The 13404-nt window shown below is 49.1% G+C and overlaps 1 protein-coding gene across 1 annotated transcript in view; it reads left to right on the forward strand.

The window, feature by feature from the left end:
* The first annotated feature begins 8695 nt into the window (after positions 1-8695).
* LG2H2orf40 (linkage group 2 C2orf40 homolog) overlaps positions 8696-13404 on the forward strand; it is a 12875-nt gene continuing 8166 nt past the window's right edge. The window contains exon 1 of the mRNA XM_005360004.3: positions 8696-8950. Within this exon, the coding sequence (XP_005360061.1) occupies positions 8872-8950 (79 nt within the window). The 5' untranslated portion in view covers positions 8696-8871. The remainder of the gene's footprint in view (positions 8951-13404) is intronic.

Genomic DNA, 13404 nt, shown 5'->3' on the forward strand with positions numbered 1-13404 from the left:
GGATGGACTCCTGCTTGGTCCATTCCCTGCACACTGCTCAAGCAGGCTCAGGTCCTTCATTCATTGAGCCTCCATATTCTAATGCTGGTGGGAGATGGTCTGGAGCCCTTAAGATGTAAGGCCTGGGGGTGGGCTTCAAGGTAATTGGAGTGTGCCATTGGAAGGGGTGCTTCCTTGGCTTGAACAGGTGACCCCTCTCTCCTGCACACACGCTCTCACCATTGCCAGCTGCCAGGTGGTGACAGCTAACCTCAGCCTGGTCTGCAATGTTTGGACTTTCAGACTCCAGAACTGTAAGCTCATAAATCTTCTTTTCTTGACAAAGTTAGTCTGCTTCAGGTATTTTATTATAGTAAAGAGAATCAGCCTGTTATAGTCCCAGTTGCTTTTTCTTCCTCCTGTTTAATTATCTCTCCCCACCCCCACTTCTTCACAGGATTCTGTCTCAGAGATGATCCATAGATGCCCCAACCTAGAGCACAGCCTAGTCCCTGGTGGACTCAGCCCAGAAAAGGGCGCAGTTGAGGCCACCTCCGACTACATTACAAACCACCCCAAACAGAGGCGTAAACAATGACTCTGTAACTTCCCGCACTGGGCAGCTCTGCTGGAAGATTTTCTTGTTGGACTCAGTCCAGTGGTGTCCTTAGCTGAGGCTTCGCTGGAGCCGTGGCACCCGTGAGGCCTCTTTTTCTGTGTTGCTTCCTCTGGGAGGCCAGTGGAACTTCTCACATGGTAGCTGCCCAAGGAGGGAGTGAGCTGCTCGTGCTCAGGACCTGGGCTGGGAGGTCTTGGGGTGTTGTTTCTACTGCATCCTGTTCTCACGGTAGCAGACTTTTTTCTGTAATGATCAGACAATATTTTAGCGTTGAGAGCTATATAGTCTCTGTCCTGATACTCATCAGAACCAAAGAGAAGTAAAAACACTCACAGGTACACAGATGAGAGTAATTGAGTTCATGATCCTAGATACTCTAATAAGTCTGCTTGAAACAGGCAGTGGGCTGGGTTAGTGCACTCCTCCCTTGGGTCAAAGTTGCCCAGAGGGCAGCCCGTAGTTGAGGGAGGTTGGGTCAAAGTTGCCCAGAGGGCAGCCCGTAGTTGAGGGAGGGGAGGAATGGTGCCAGTGTGTCCTAAGGAAAGGACCTGATTGTGACTGTATGCAGCACAAGGCATGGGGACTTTGGACCAGCAAAAGGCAGAGGATGAGCCAAAATCCACCACAGCGCTGGGGTTTTGTGGTCTTGTAGATGCACTGTGTTGCTGGAGATGGGGCTGGAGAGGAGGGAGAGCTGACTTTCGTGCATCTTTGGTATTGTAGCTCCACCAATAAGAGTGAAGGAGAGATGCCATGCCCAAAAGAAGCCTTGCCTGCCTCTGAGGCAACTATGTCCCCAGCTGCAGATCCCTCCAGCAACCCTGAGAACACATACATGCATTGCATGCTGTGGAGGGAGGGTGGGCCCCTGCACTGAGGGGCCGTACAGACGTGGTTTATGGGAGCCTCTGTGCAGCTTCTCTCCTTCTATGTGTGGACATTCTTGTTTGTGAAGTGCTAAGCCACCAGGCGCAGGAAGGCAAGGGTTCACTGATTTGCCTGCCTCCTGTGGCTCTCCTGGGAACTGTTAACACACATTTATGAATGGGTAGATACCCCCCACACACACACATCTTCATTATCATTGAAGAGTTTTAAAATGCAGATAAACAAAAACTACTACATGATTCTGCTGCCACCCTCTTAGGGATCCACCGAAGAAATGTCTCCACACGAGGACTCGGATATACATATTTACCCCTGCTTTATTCATTAAAATTAAAACATACTCAGTAACTGGTGACTAAACAAAGTTGTGCTTGTCCATATGATACTGTCACCAGTGACACTCATTAAAAAAGAAGACATGACTGACACAGCATGGAAAAACTTGAGGACATTATATACAAAGATATGAACTATAAGAGAGGACACACTGTGTGCTTCTGTTTGCGGGAGTTCCAGAAGACACAAGCTATACTGGTAGGAAGCAAGAGTTGGGGGACGCTACAAAAGGAACCAGGTACCTTTATGATGGAGGAAGGTCATTGGTTGATTAAATAAAGAAGCTGCTTGCCCTGATAGGTTAGAACGTAGGTGGGAGGAAGAGGAAGTGAGGTCAGAGACTCGACACCTCTCCTCTCAGGGGCAGACGCCTCAGAGAGACACGATGCTCCACTCTTGCGGGCAGAGGCGAGAGCTCTGCTCTCTGAGGCACACGCGATGAAGCTCCGACCCAGGATGGACGTAGGCTAGAATCTTCCCGGTAAGCGCACCTTGGGGTGCGACACACATGATTGGAAATGGGTTAGTCCAGGAGCGAGAGTTACCCGAGAAAAGGGCTAGAGCTAAAGAGCCAAGCAGTGTTTAAAAGAATACAGTGTCCGTGTAATTATTTCGGGGCATAAGCTAGCCGGAGGCGGCCGGGGTGCGGCCGGGGTAATGGGGACGCAGCCCCACGGCTCATATTACTACACCTTTAGGGATGACAGAGGCATCTGTCTGCAGTTGTGGTGATTGCAGCTGCCGACATCTGTTGAGTCACATAGCTTCAGAGCACACAGTTGGTCACACCTCAGGTCCACCTCAGTAATGGAACTGGAACATGTGGATGCGATTAGGTAGAGTCTTCAAGCTTGGGACAGTGGAGAAGGTAAATGTAAGTATCTCTTGTGTGAGCAGGGGATCTCTATAGACCTCCTCTAAGGGCTTATGTTTCCCTAGCGACGGGTTAGTGACTGGTGCTCAGGCTCCATCCTGCAAGAAGGGAGAGAGAGAGAGAGGGAGAGAAAGAGAGAGAGAGAGAGAGAGCTGTAGGACTGCACACGCTCATCAAGTGGCTGTGTCTTAAGGCAGCTGTCATTCTTGCCTTGTTGCAGGGGATCCTCTGCTCCTTCAAATAGAGATGATAGGAAGAACCTCCGCAGCTGCCCCTGTGACACGTTATCTCCAGTTACTGGGGATACCCGTCCCTTCCTTCATCACCAGGCAACTGTCCGAGGATGAGAAACACCAGCTAGGTAGTAAGGAGTGGCTCAAGTAATTCCGTGTGCATATCCACAGCCGGCAACTCCCGCGAATACAACATGAAAAATGGCTGTCCCCCTCGGCGTACCCAGGGTAGAGAAACAGAACAGGGCTAAATCTACTGAAGGCGGGGGTTGAGCCATTTAGAATGATTTCGAAGTCTTTTGTCATTCTGTAACAGCCAACAGGAGAGAGAATTCCCGAGTTAGTATCCTGGGTGAGATGCTTGGCAGAGTCTGAAATGGACAGGCATGTTTCAGTCTCAGTGCAGACCCATGTTTGAAGTAATGAAGTCTCTCCAAGACACCGCATAGACTATCGAATGGTTTTATAAGTCTTTGTCACTCTTATTTAAAACGGTGCTAATCCTGCTTTTTGGAGTCCTTAGCATACACATTCTTGGGAGGTTTGCAAACAGTTTGCAAAAGGTAATTACATGTTTGGTTTATGTGCTAATCCTCAGGAGAAGGTCAGCCCCCAGAGGACAGAGCCAAACCAGGCGCTGGCATCATTGAGCCTGCGTCTGAGGTTAACACAAAAATACAGACTGGATTGATAAAGGTTTGCCTAGAAGTCAGACCCTTCAGATGCTGGGAAAACTTGAGCGACAGTCAAGCCTGGACCCTGGGAGTTCCTATCTATAGACGGGGCTCTATCTTGCCTGGGCGATAAAGTGGTAATCATAAAGTGTTGATTAAATTATTAGCATTAGATTTCAGGGGGCAGCCGTGGCCTCTTGTGGATCTGTGGGTGATTATGGATGTGCTTGATGTAAGCAATGCTACCATTGCCCCCCGCTCTAGGATTCTACTGTTGCATTAGCAAATTCATGGAAGTATCCTCTTTTGTATTGCCTCTCCTTCCTCATCTTGCTCACTCACCATCGACTGAGACTCAAAAAGATTACCTGAAAACTTTCAGAAAGAAACGATGTGTATTAACTGGACGCCGATCTGATGAAATCTCGAGACATCCTATCCCATCCAGACTAGGATCTGAGTCATCTCTGTCTAGTGGGATCTTGTCAGCCATTTGGTAGCTGTCTGGGTGATACCCTTACTATTGTGACATCTCAGAGCTTATTCCTTTTTTTCAACCTTCATTTTACTTAATACAAGCCCTCAGAGTATAAGAGCAGCAAATGCTGGCAAATCAGAGAAGCTGAAGAAGCCCTAAAGTATGTCCTGTAAGGGATGGAGTTAGCCACAGGTATGCACAGTACATACAAAGTTCCGTGCTCTCTGGAGTTGGGAGAACCGTGTCGTTTTTCCACCGTGGTCCTCCACCTCTTGGAGGGAGGCATCCAGGGAAAACGAGATGAGGCTTCCAGGTGGGGAGAACTCTGCATCTCATCTGGAAACCATGTCCATCTGTTTTCAGAACCTGGTTCAGATGTTGAAAATTAAAGTGCGAAGCAAGCTCCAGTCAAGCTTTCATATGTCACCAAAGACCCTTGCATAGAAAGAGCTACTTCTCTGGCGCTTGTTGGCTGCCTCCACATCTCCTGACTCTGGATTTTCCCTGACATTCCCTAAGGGGCCTGGTCCACTAGTGAGATCCTGGGTACAGACACCAGTAGGTCCATCTGCTGGTAGATCCTGCGCTCAAACACTAAGAGACCACATTGGCTGGTGAATCCTTTGGTTTGGACATTAAGAGATCATATCTGCCCTTGGATCCCAGGTACAGACACTCAGGGTGGACATCGGCCTGTAGGGTCCTGGATACCGATGTTAAAAGACCAGACCTGCCTGTGGGATCCTGGGCACTGACGTTAAAAGACCAGGCCTGCTTGTGGGGTCCTGGGCACCTCTTCATGATCACCATTCACAGAACCCTTTTGTGAGCCTTCTACAATAAGGACTTTGTGTGCCTCCATATTTTTTTAGACTAAAGTGAACTTTTTCTCACCACCTTTGGCTTCAGTTCATTATTTGAAATGGCAAAAGTTATTAAAAATTCCAGCGTGGAAACTGGCTTAACCAGTGGAAAGGGGTTTTGAGGTCCCATCACTAAGAAGGAAGTTTAACACTGATGTGGCTGGAGGACTGGCTTAGCCAGTTGCTAGGGCAGGTCTGTGGCAGGGCTCTTACCCAGCACTTACTGCCTCCCCCAAGTCCTGAATACAGTGAGATATGATTGCATATCCCATATCCTTTTCTAATATCCAGTGGATAAAACCAAAAATGCAGTCATTCCAAATGATCTCGCTTGTACAATACCAGCATAGTCTTGAACTGATACACTCTTAAATGGCATGCATTTTTACTCTTTAGGAATTCATAGTGTGGCTCTGCACAGTGATTGAAAAGAGGAACACTCTGGGAGCTCGGTTTTCAAGGGGCAAAAGAGAATAAGACACGCAAAGGAATCTACGGGAGAGCAGGGAAAGGATCAGGGGTGCAGAAGGCTTGCAGGAAGAGAAAGGGAAGGATGATCCAGCCTGCGGGGGAGGAGAGAGAGAGCCTCTTGAGTAAGCAGCACCTGAGCTCAGCCTGGAAGCTTGGTGAGTATGGCAGGTTAAAAGACAGGTGGCTGCTCTGATAATTCTCCTTTGGCAAAGAGCTTCCCGACCTTCCACTAGACCACCAGGCCTGTGGTTCTTAGCCAACAGAGCACAGTGGAATTGATTGGTGCCACTTTCCAGGTTAAGACAATCATGGCGGTTTGCTTTTCTTGTCCCTGGAGGGCCCGCTCTTACAATGTTCCTTCTGGGAGCTTAAAGCCACCACGATTGAGGTGCCACAATAGGGCACCTCAGTGGAGTCCAGCTCCGTGTCACTGACCAGGTGAGTGGAGCCGTCCACCTCAGTCCCTCTGCCGTCCAAGCAATGCGAGAGACCTTCACCAGCACTTCACAGAACAGAACCACCTGGTTGAGCCCAACTCAGACTCCTGACCCACGGGACCATGAAGAGTAAAGAATATGGTGGCTCTAAATCACCATGTCTGGGGCCATTGTTGAAGCAGTGATAGATGGCTGTGGAGTAGGGTTCTGACTCGCAGAGATGGGGAAAGAATGCCAGGCCAAAGTGCGGTAATGGTACAGATCGACCTAGGAAACTGTGGAGAAGCAGAAAGTAGATTCGGTGATTGAACGGCATGGCGGGGCGGTCACATGTAGTTGTATATTCTATGGCTATGGTGTCGCATTTGAGGTCCTATAGTTTAATGAATATTTGTAAACCCATCCCAGAGAAGACTAAAGTGATGCACTTGCTTTCATAGGTCTGGCATACGAGCATACCTTAAACTGGGTACCTTCTGAGCAACAGAAGCTGACAGCCCGCAGTTCTCAATGCTGGCCCACCCCAGAGCAAGGCAGCAGGAGGATAGATGTTTATTGATAACTCAGTTTCTAGTTTCTCAAGCTGTCCCTTGGTGGTCTGGATCTTACTGGAGGCTCTTTTTTAAGGACATGACCACAGCATCTCCTAGAGACCCACCTCTATCACCCTGGGGACTAGGATTTCAATGCATGGCTTTTAGGAGTACACACACATGTAGACCTAGGTCCTCCATACACATCCCAGATGAAGCCTCATGGTGCACATGGGTTCCTGACAAAAGAATTGCAATTGTCATTACTTTTTATTAAATGTTTTTAAAGATCTATTTTATGTGTGTGTGTATATATTTTTATGTACATGTATGCACATGCATTCCATGTATGTCTGGTGCCCAGACAGCCAAAAGAGGGCGTTGGATACCCTAGAACTGAAGTCACAGTGGTTATGTATGAGCTGCTGTGTGGGTGCTAGAACTGAACTAGGGTTCCCTGCAAAAGAAAAAAAAATACCCTTAGCCTCAGAGTAATCTCTTTCGTCCTTTAAATATTTTAGGGTAATCCTCATACACTAAATATCCTCATACCATATTGCCCACAAATCTCACAGGCTGCTGTTGTAAGAGCTAAGGGCTTTGAAAGGTTCCCTCAATACCATTTTCAACAACTTAACAAAACTGGCAATCCTGGACCGGGGCTTATTCTACCATCGCATCTGTCTTGGCATCTTTTGTGATACGGTATTGGGTCACAGCTGCGTTAGATTGCATCTCTGTCACATGTGTTGTGTCCCACAGAGCTTCCTTGTGGAGTGCTGGGCTGATGGCGCCCCACAGGGTAAGGGCACTTCTTCTGCTCCTCTGTCACCACATCATCTGAGAACCAGAAGTTGCAGCAGAGATCACCCCTGCGTTGCTCTGAAGGACATCTTGCCGGGAAGCATCTGGAAAGCCCCACAGACAGTGGCACTGGGGGTGGATTGGCCTCATTCCAGAATGACGGCTCCCGAGAGTCTGGCCTGGGCTGGAAGGGGAGGAAGACCATAGGCGACAAGGCACTGAACACAGGACACAGAGGCCAGGGAGCGTCTAGGTGATAACAATGGTACCAACATTTTTGAGTGTTCACAGCGTACCAGGCTCTCCACATTGACTTCTTACCTCAATAAGGCAGATGCTGGGTCCTCCCCTTTACAGATACACATCAAAGAAAGGCAGGTGAGTCATCTAAACGCTTGTGCGGAATGCAGAAGCACACTGGAATCTGAGCCCTAGCCTTCCCCACTGTGCTCAATCTCCAGATTGTCCTCCCGAGGCCACGGGAAGGCCAAGAGGACAGGTGAGCTTCAGAAGTGGAATTTCTCTCTGCTCCCTCTGATGAACACTCTCAGCATCCCTGAGAGCCTTAAGCAACATTCAGATTGCTAGGCCTCACTCAGCATCGGCTAGATCAGGCGACTGGCAGTATGCACTAGCAAGTCCCTCATTCCCTTATGCCTGTGCCACGCCTACCTGCATTTACATAACTTCCGGGTTCACCTGTCTCTTCTTTTTTTCTGCTGGCTAAACTTTGATTTTTCTCCTGCCTGCTGGAGAAACCCCTCTGCCTTACTGGGGGCTCCCGAGTTCTCCAGGGACTAAGCACCTCTCCTTGATTTAAAACTGAGCATCTCTGTGAAGAAGCAGCAGTCTGAGGAGCTCAGGCCAATCTTACTGGGGACAGCACATAAAGGCAAGTTCCCATTCATCTGCTAAAACGGTTTGTCCTTGCTCCCTGAATCTGGTAGAACCCTTGCAAGATGGTCGTTACTGCACCACCTCCAGCTGGTCTTCACTTTTGTTGAGCACACTGACTGTTTTGTGGCCTCTTTTGATGACCAAGCCTGCTGTTGAGATCATGAGTGTCCTCTGCCTCCTTTTCCAATACCTCAAATGTCCCAGGATGAGAGCATGCGCAAGGGACACGCGACCTTTGCTAACAGCTTTGCAAAAACACTAGTCTCCCGAAGGCTTCTACACTGGAGCAGCTTTAGTTGAGAGGTTTTCCTGGTCTGGAGCTCAGAACCCGGAGTTTTTCAAAATAACATAAAACGAGGCTTTGCAGGAGCCAACTTTAACTGCAGCTCAGGAATTAAGGACATTCCAAAGACTACTTTATACTGCAAGGCTTGAGCCTGGAGCCAAGAGCCTGGGATGCTAAGGGAGGGTTATGCTGCCTGAGACAGCCCCGGCGGTGGGGCTGGGGAGCCAGCATTCCTTGTTGGTCTGTGCGTGGCATCTGGCTTGCCCTCACCCTTTGGTCACGAGGCTCCCTGCTCCCAGCGTTTTGCCACAGACCTGCAGGACAGTGTGCCTCGGTGGCATTGAACTGCAGGTTGGCTGGCAGCCTGCTGGATTGTTGCCCACCCGGTGGGTCCCGCCCCCGGCAAGGACACCCGGAGCTCTCCCCTCAGCGCCTGCTTCGCTGAGCTCAGGTCTCCCGCTCCAGTCGTCCCCCAGCCACTCTGCCGCGTCCTGGCGCCATGGCCATCTCGTCTGTGCGGCCTTCGGTCCTGGTCCTGGCCGGGCTAGGGCTGCTCCTTCTGCTGTGCCTGGGTCCAGGTGAGTGGCAGATGTTTGGCGGAGTGTGCTGCGGGGATTGGGGAAGGAGATTGGAAGTGGGAAAGGAGATGGGGTGCTGCTTGCCTGCGTTTGAGACTGGACAGACAAGACAGAGGAAACGGGTCTAGGATTTTGCACTCGGCATGAGACCCAAGAGGTGCCCTCGGGCAGGCAGTGAGGGTATCAAATTCGAAGGGAGCAATTGTAGACTAAGGGGCAACCCTGGGTAAATGGAATCGGGGTCCAAAGGACCTACAAGAAATGCTAACTCGGGTTTGGTGGAGGCTTGAAGGGGTTGGTGTAGGCAGGCAGAACAAGCTGCTCTCTCTCCCCAGTTCCCTTCCAGGCAGCAGAGCTGATGGTATTCCATGCTGCAAAGCAGCTGGGGCCTGATGTTTTAGCCAGGGCAGGCGCCAGCCTTTAAAGTTGAGTAATGCTAACCTCTTCCACTACTTTTAGCTGAATTAGCTGAACAGTCTGAAACCTCCTCCCAGTTCTGTTTCCATTAAAAGCGCATTCGCAGCACACCCAAAGGGAATCGCTTTGATGGATGTTCAGGCTTCTCTACCCAGAACTCCAGACTCCACTTTCTGAACCTGGAAAGGTATCTTTTTGTGTGACCCATCGGAGGTCACAAGTGAGCTTCTTCCTCCCACCTTCCCCCGCCAAGCCCCCTGCATAGGAGCGCCTTTGGGGCTTACTACTCTAGCAGCGTGACCCTAGATTTACTGCCAGGAGAACAGGAGCTGGAAGACTCTAAATCATTTGCCCAGCGCCTTAGATTGGTGTTTGTCCCAGTACGAAGGAACATAGTTGGGCATTGCCAAATGTAAAAGGAGACACTCTTGATTTCTCTGTCGCTTTATATTTACTTTCTCAGGCATGGTAAACCAAACTCCAGGGGGAGGGGAGGTAGGACACGGCGGGAGGGACCACGAAAATAAAGGGAAGCTTATTCTAGGTAAAGGATTACTGTTGCACACTACGCTCATGTGAGCTAGCCTTGTGCACGCGGGCCTTTCGTTTTCAGCACTCGTTTTAGACAGAGTTAATACCAGACGTGAGTGATGGAATCCCTTACAGCATCAGAATCGTTGAGCTGAAATGTGAACTTTTTACAACGAAAGATGAAAATACATTGGATCTCAAAGATGACACACACACACACACCCTTTATTTTATATGTATGGGTGTTTTGCCTGCACTGCATGTATGTCTGTGCACCTCACGCTTGCAGTGCCAGCAGAGGCCAGAAGGAGGTGCTGTAACCCCTGGAACTGGAGTGCCGGAAGGTTGTAAGCTGCCATGAAAATGTGCAAATCAAACAGGTCCTGTGGAAGAGCAGTCAGTGCTCTTAACAGAGGAGCCGCCTCTCCAGCCTCCAAACAGGACTCTTTACGGTATCCGAGCACTTTTCATGAAGAGAACGATCACCGCCCCCTCTTAGTATTCTTGTTAAGACTTTCACTTTTAGAGTGGGACATCGCGAGGCTCTGAGTGCGCCCAGTTCCTTGTCCGTTCTAATTCCGGGGAGCCAGATTTGATACATGTGTCGCTGCTTTTCGTCAGAGCCTGGAAACGACAGCTGGGGATGTTGTAGTAAAGGATCCGCCACTCTCCTTTTGTTCCTTACTCCTTCCCTCAAGCTGAGTCTGTGTGCTGTCCAATTATAGGTACTAATATATAGCTGAGGGTCCAGGGCTTGGAAGAACCACAGCATTCATAATTCATGGCATGGGACCTCTCCAAGCCTTTTAGTTAGTACAGCTGAGATCCGCCGTGGTGGAGCTTTCGTTCCTGAAGCAGGGATGACTCACGCTCGCGAGAAATTGCAGGCTTGCCGTATCAGCCCAAACCTCGTGTCTCTTCCAGCATTCGGCCACATTTCATTCATTAATTGTGAAGCCCTTCTACAGAAGGCAAACAGATGGAGGGTGGCGCTTAATTCTCTGTGTGCTGCCCTGTGACTTGTTAGAGACTGATGAATGTTGAGCTATTCATGGATGCCAATAGCAGAGCCAAGAATGCACCTATCCGCCTTGGCAAATAACGACATAGATTTCTTCATTGACTTTTCAGGTTGGGAGGGAAGTGCAGCATTGAGCATCGGTCCCACCTTTTCTGTTCGCATCATCATCTCTCCAGCAGCCCAGCCGGTTCTCAGCTGTGCTGTGTTATGTTCAGAGTCCTCAAGTGATTCTTAATGGGGAATCTCTGGGGTCCAGGCGCTCCGGTGGCCCAGGCATTGGAAGCACTGCTGCTTGCTATCCTAGGTGCTTTTCTATTGATGTGATACACAAGCGAGACAGCTTAGAAAACAAAGCATCCAGAACTCACAGTGGCAGAGGGTTAGAGCCTGTGGTGGTACACTGAAAACATGGCTGAGAATGAACTTCTCAAGCCACAGGCAGGAAGTCGAGGGTTTCCTCTCTCTGGGCTCCCAGGGACCTTCTTCAATGGCAGAGAAGAGGCCCCGTCAGAACAGTGACAAAGCAGCTATGGGACAGTTATTTCTTGATAGACGCTGCCCATGAAGAGGGCACTGAACACTGCTGTTGTTTAGAAACAGCCACATCAACACAGGCAACCCGCACGCAGACCACAGACGCCGCTCTGCTCTGATGTCTGCTTCGCTAACTCCTTAGCTCCCTGCCCGGTATATACCAACTCCCTTGAGCAAGATACAAGGACAAATAATGCCATCCTAACATCTGTCCCTCATCCCTTAGTGTGGCCCCTACAGATTCTTCCCAAGGTGTTTCTCTGCTATCATTCTCTAAAATTAGGATGGCTGTATATTATCCTCCAGGCTGGGGCACTTCTGAGAAGGAAGAGCTGTTGTAAACGGAGACTGTCCTAGCAGAGCCCAGGAAGCGCTGTCAGTACAGCCATAAGATCCTAAGGGAGGCACTTGAGTAAGTTCTAACATTTTCCCTACTCCATCCCAGGTTTTCTAGATCAGTGATTCTCAACCCGTGGGTCATGACCCCATTGGGGGGTCTCATACCAGATATCCTGCATATCAGATATTTGCTTTACTATTCATAAAAGAAGCAAAATTACAGTTGCAAAGTAGCAACAAAATAAGTTTATGGTTGGAGTCACCACAACGTAAGGAACTGTGTTAAAGGGTTGCAGCATTAGGAAGGTTGAGAACCGCTACTCTGGTACTGCTATCCTGGCGGTCAGCTGGCAACACTCATATCCATGCTATAGTAGGCTAGGAGGGGAGGCTCTGTATGGATTGTGCACAGTGTGAGTGACACAGACCCAGAAAGGTGGTGAGTATTAGGTGCACTAACACACACAACCTATCGCACAACCACTCATGCACACACACAACCATACAGACACACAAAACCACACACACAAGCACACACACAAAACCACACACACAACCACACATGCACACTCACAACCACGTGGACACAGGCACACACACAAAACCACAACACAACCACACAATCACACACACATACACAATCATATGCACACCCTGGTAGAACTCCAAGATGCTGACTCTTGGCTTTGAATACTGACTTTTTTTATCTCCTCGATAACACAGTAAATCATTTATGCAAGAGTTCTTACTAAAAAGGTTTTTTTTTCCAGCCTTAGTAATGTGTTATTGACAAACACAGAACAGATTTCTAGTTGTTTTGCCACGCTGAGAATTGATCCTAGGCCTCATCGTGCTGAATGAGTGTTCGCTGAGCTGCACTCAGAACCCCAAATTGGCGTTCTTCGTTTTCTTTTTCTTTCTTAGTATTAAAATTATATAGAGTAATGGGTTTCATTCTGTCCATTTCTTCCATACTTTGGTCCTCTTCCCCTGCTTTTCCCCTACCTCTCCCCTATCCTCCGATAAAGCCTGAATGGAGGAAAATCAGAGAAAGCTGCAAAGCCGCGCAGCTGTTTCTAAGACCCAAGCATGGCATGTTCCTCAGCTGGCCATATAAGCCTCATCTCTGCCCGAGTTTGTCTCATGGGGCTTCCCAACTGTATGCACCTGCATCATGGAATGTAGAGCCCAACCTGAGTCCCGTGGGAAACCATCTTAAGATCCTTAACAACCCGCACCTGCAAAGACTGTCTTAATTAGGGTTTCCAGCTGTGAAGAGGCAGCATGACCAGAGGGACTCTTAGAAAGGAAAATATTTAACTGGGGTTAGCTTACAGTTCAGAGGTTTAGTCCATTGTCATCATGGTGGGAAACATGGCAGCATGCAGGCAGACATGGTGCTGGAGAAGGAGCTGAGATTTTTTTTTACATGCAGATGGGCAGACAGCAGTGAGAGAGGGACACACTGGGCCTGGCTTGAGCATCTGAGGCCTCAAAGCCCACCCTCAGCTATACACTAAGCTACAAGTCGCAACATTTTACAGCAGTTACTCAACCATCTTTTCATGAGGAGACCCATCAGAGCAGAAGACTTGGTTGGATGTTTAAACCA

Source organism: Microtus ochrogaster, linkage group LG2, assembly GCF_000317375.1.
Source record: "Microtus ochrogaster isolate Prairie Vole_2 linkage group LG2, MicOch1.0, whole genome shotgun sequence".
NCBI lineage: Eukaryota > Metazoa > Chordata > Mammalia > Rodentia > Cricetidae > Microtus > Microtus ochrogaster.